The sequence below is a fragment of the Carya illinoinensis genome, chromosome 5 (assembly GCF_018687715.1).
Source record: "Carya illinoinensis cultivar Pawnee chromosome 5, C.illinoinensisPawnee_v1, whole genome shotgun sequence".
Classification (NCBI taxonomy): domain Eukaryota; kingdom Viridiplantae; phylum Streptophyta; class Magnoliopsida; order Fagales; family Juglandaceae; genus Carya; species Carya illinoinensis.
Genome location: NC_056756.1, coordinates 15,231,059 through 15,234,353, shown reverse-complemented (window position 1 = coordinate 15,234,353; position 3,295 = coordinate 15,231,059). Strand labels below are relative to the sequence as shown.

Here is a 3,295-nt window from a genome sequence, read left to right as displayed (position 1 = left end):
ATAGCACGAAATATAATAAATAATTTAATTTTTTTAATTTATATAATAATAATAATATTATTCTAATAATATTTTATTTAATTTTCAATTAAAATTATATCTTCTTATCTCCTTAGTCACTGCACTAAAACTCGTGCACTAAAACTCGTGGTATGAACCGTCGTCTTTTATTTGATTATAATTTATAATTTTTTTAGTTTTTAATTTTTTTTTATCATCTATATATTGTGTCGCGCTGATCGACCTAGTTATCTCCTACATCACCGCATCCTATTCCCAACACCTCGAGCCGTCGGTGCTTCTACTCTCTCCCTCCCCAAGCAACCTCTCTCTCTCTCTCTCTCTCTCTCTCTCTCTCTCTCTCTCTCTCTCATATCAGAGGCCTACGTACGGCCCTACAGTTGTTTTACTTGGGGAGTATCAAAGAATGGGCAGGTCTCAATGCTGCGAGAAGGAGGGGCTGAAGAAAGGGCCCTGGACCCCTGAGGATGACCAGAAGCTTTTGGCTTACATCGAAGAACACGGCCATGGAAGCTGGCGAGCTTTGCCCGCAAAGGCTGGTATACCTGCGATAGAGGACCCTAGCTAGCTAGCTTTTTGGTGAATATTTATGTAATATGTATCATGGATTATAGCCTATTTATATGACACCACTAATTGATGGTTTCTTTTTTTGGGTTCCTTCGTTTTGGGTGAATTTTAGGGCTTCAGAGATGTGGGAAGAGCTGTAGGCTGAGATGGACCAATTATCTCAGACCTGATATCAAAAGAGGAAAGTTCAGCTTACAGGAAGAAAAGACCATCATTCGGCTTCATGCTCTTCTTGGGAACAGGTATATACATTAATCAACGGTTCTTACTATTTAATCACGTCCTCTTGTAGTACTACTCATTGACTGCATGCAAGTAATATATGTGCGCGCAACACCGATTGGCTCACTAATGTCAACTTTTCTGGGTGATCATACTGAGCTATATATATATATATATATATGTCATTTTGTGTATTTTTTATGCATTTTATTAATGTAATTAATTGTATTAATTTTTTTTATATATTACTAATTATATAATTAAAATATATAAAAAAATACGTAAAAAATTACTGCATATAAATTATATATATATACACACCCACTGAGAGTTTCATTTTTCTGGCCTTTTTCTGATCAAGCTCATGAGAGTGCCATTTGAACATAGAACATGAAGACCCTGCGCCATTCACATTGTTGACTGTACCTTTTCGCCAATAAATCAAGTGGAGAATGAGATAGAACACGAAAATCGAAACTGCTGTAATACGTGCAAGATTCCACCCCAACGCACAAGATTAGCATCAACATTATCAGGATCTTTGCCTTGTCGTTATCATTCTTGAATCTGCCATGAAAACGAGAAAAATGCCCCCTCTCTATAATTTACAGGATTTTTGTTTTCAGATGGTCCGCAATTGCAACTCACTTGCCCAAGAGAACCGACAACGAGATTAAGAACTACTGGAACACACATCTTAAGAAAAGACTAACTAAAATGGGCATCGATCCCATGACCCACAAGCCCAAAATGGATGCCCTCGGCTCAGGAAGTGGGGACTCCAAAGACGCAGCAAATTTAAGCCACATGGCTCAGTGGGAGAACGCACGGCTCGAAGCCGAGGCCAGACTGGTAAGGGAGTCGAAGCTGCTTGTGTCCAACCCTATTCAACAGCAGGTCATGATCTCCTCTGCTCCTGCTCAGAACATCAACAAAACCCTCACTCAACCCGCACTGCCGCCATGCCTTGACGTGCTCAAAGCATGGCAACTCATGCAAGGGTTATGGTCAAAGTCGACCGGAGCCGGCATATTCCCAGTCGCTGGAGATCACGACCTCGAATCTCCGACATTCACGTTGAGCTTCTCGGTTAACGAATTCCCCATCCAAAGTACTGTTGCACTCACGGAAAACCAAGTGGCCGCAGCACTTGATTTCGCCGCCAATAGCTCGGTTACATGCGGGGTTGGGATTATCAAAGCAGCCTGTCAAATGCCAGAAGAACTCAAAGAAACATGGGATAACACAATGTCATTGCAGGAAATGACGTATACCACGGAAAGTGCATGGTTTGCGGATTCCTTTAGGGCTATGAGTGAAAACAAGCCTCCCTCAAATATCGTGGAAGCTGGTTTCACTGATATCTTGGCCTACAACGGTGACGACAAGAACTCATTGTTGGCCGGAGACAACATTATGGAAAATGGAGATAAAACCTGCAGCGGAAACTTTGAGGAGAATAATAATCATTACTGGAACAGCATACTCAATCTAGTGAATAATCCTTCGTCGTCGACTGATTCTCCTTTGTTTTGAAAATTTCAAAAAAAAAAAAAAAGGCGATCAAGATGTTAGTTAAAATTTCAAATTATAAGTATATTTCTTAAAATGTTAGTTGTTACTGCTCAATTTATGATCACCACCCGTATTCAAAATAATTACTTTTCATTCATAAAAAAAATTACGTTTCAGTTATTAATTTGTTCTAAATCATGATCTTAGTATATTATTCATTTCAATGTACTTAAAAGGTCGTACGTACTTTATTCGGAAATATTAGTTGTTCAAAAAACTAGCTAGTTTGGATATGATAGAGGAGTTTCTATTTATATATAAAAGAAGTGTAAAATATGTAAAACAGAAACAGAGAAAAGGAAGAGAAGGAAACAGAGAATAGGAAAAGAATGAATTGAATTACTTGAATGAATACTGCTTTACATCACATCTATTTATATACACGTATTGGCATTGTAAGCTATCTGATTTTACTATATCAGATACAAGAAAAACAAGAAATGTAACTAACTTATTACATCAACTAACTTAACTGTCATATAACAGTTTCTTTATTTGATTTTAGCATTTTTGCTTCACATGATTTTAATTCTAATGCTTCAATTTGTTCTTGGATATTCCAACACCCCCCCTCAAGAGGGGAATGGATATTAATCATTCCCATCTTGCGGACTAAATGATGAAAATTAAGAGAACCAAGTGGTTTAGTTAATATGTCTGCCAGCTGATGTTTAGAAGGAATATGGATGATCTTGATCAGTCCTTCTTGTAATTTTTCTCGGACCAGATGGCAATCTAGCTGGATGTGTTTTGTCCTCTCATGTTGAACAGGATTTGATGCAATTTCAGAAGCTGGTTTGCTGTCAGTGTAAAGCAAAACAGCTTGTGGATGGGGAATATGTAAGTCAGCCAGTAGATACATTAACCATTGAATTTCACATGTAGTAGAGGCTAGAGCTCTGTATTC

At 38.1% G+C, this 3,295-nt stretch overlaps 1 protein-coding gene across 1 annotated transcript; it reads left to right on the top strand.

The window, feature by feature from the left end:
- The first annotated feature begins 284 nt into the window (after positions 1-284).
- LOC122309049 (transcription factor MYB106-like) lies at positions 285-2,866 on the top strand. The gene is made up of 3 exons (XM_043122406.1): positions 285-560; positions 704-833; positions 1,440-2,866. The coding sequence occupies exons 1-3, from the start codon at positions 428-430 to the stop codon at positions 2,347-2,349; spliced, it is 1,173 nt and encodes a 390-aa protein (XP_042978340.1). The 5' UTR covers positions 285-427; the 3' UTR covers positions 2,350-2,866.
- Positions 2,867-3,295: the final 429 nt, after the last annotated feature.

What these genes read in the sequence shown, in the direction of transcription:
- LOC122309049 (XM_043122406.1), top strand. Translation starts at nt 428, where the DNA reads ATGGGCAGGTCTCAATGCTGCGAGAAGGAGGGGCTGAAGAAAGGGCCC. An exon ending in AGCTTTGCCCGCAAAGGCTG is followed by an intron (nt 561 to 703) that starts GTATACCTGCGA and finishes GGTGAATTTTAG; the next exon opens with GGCTTCAGAGATGTGGGAAG. An exon ending in CATGCTCTTCTTGGGAACAG is followed by an intron (nt 834 to 1,439) that starts GTATATACATTA and finishes TTTTGTTTTCAG; the next exon opens with ATGGTCCGCAATTGCAACTC.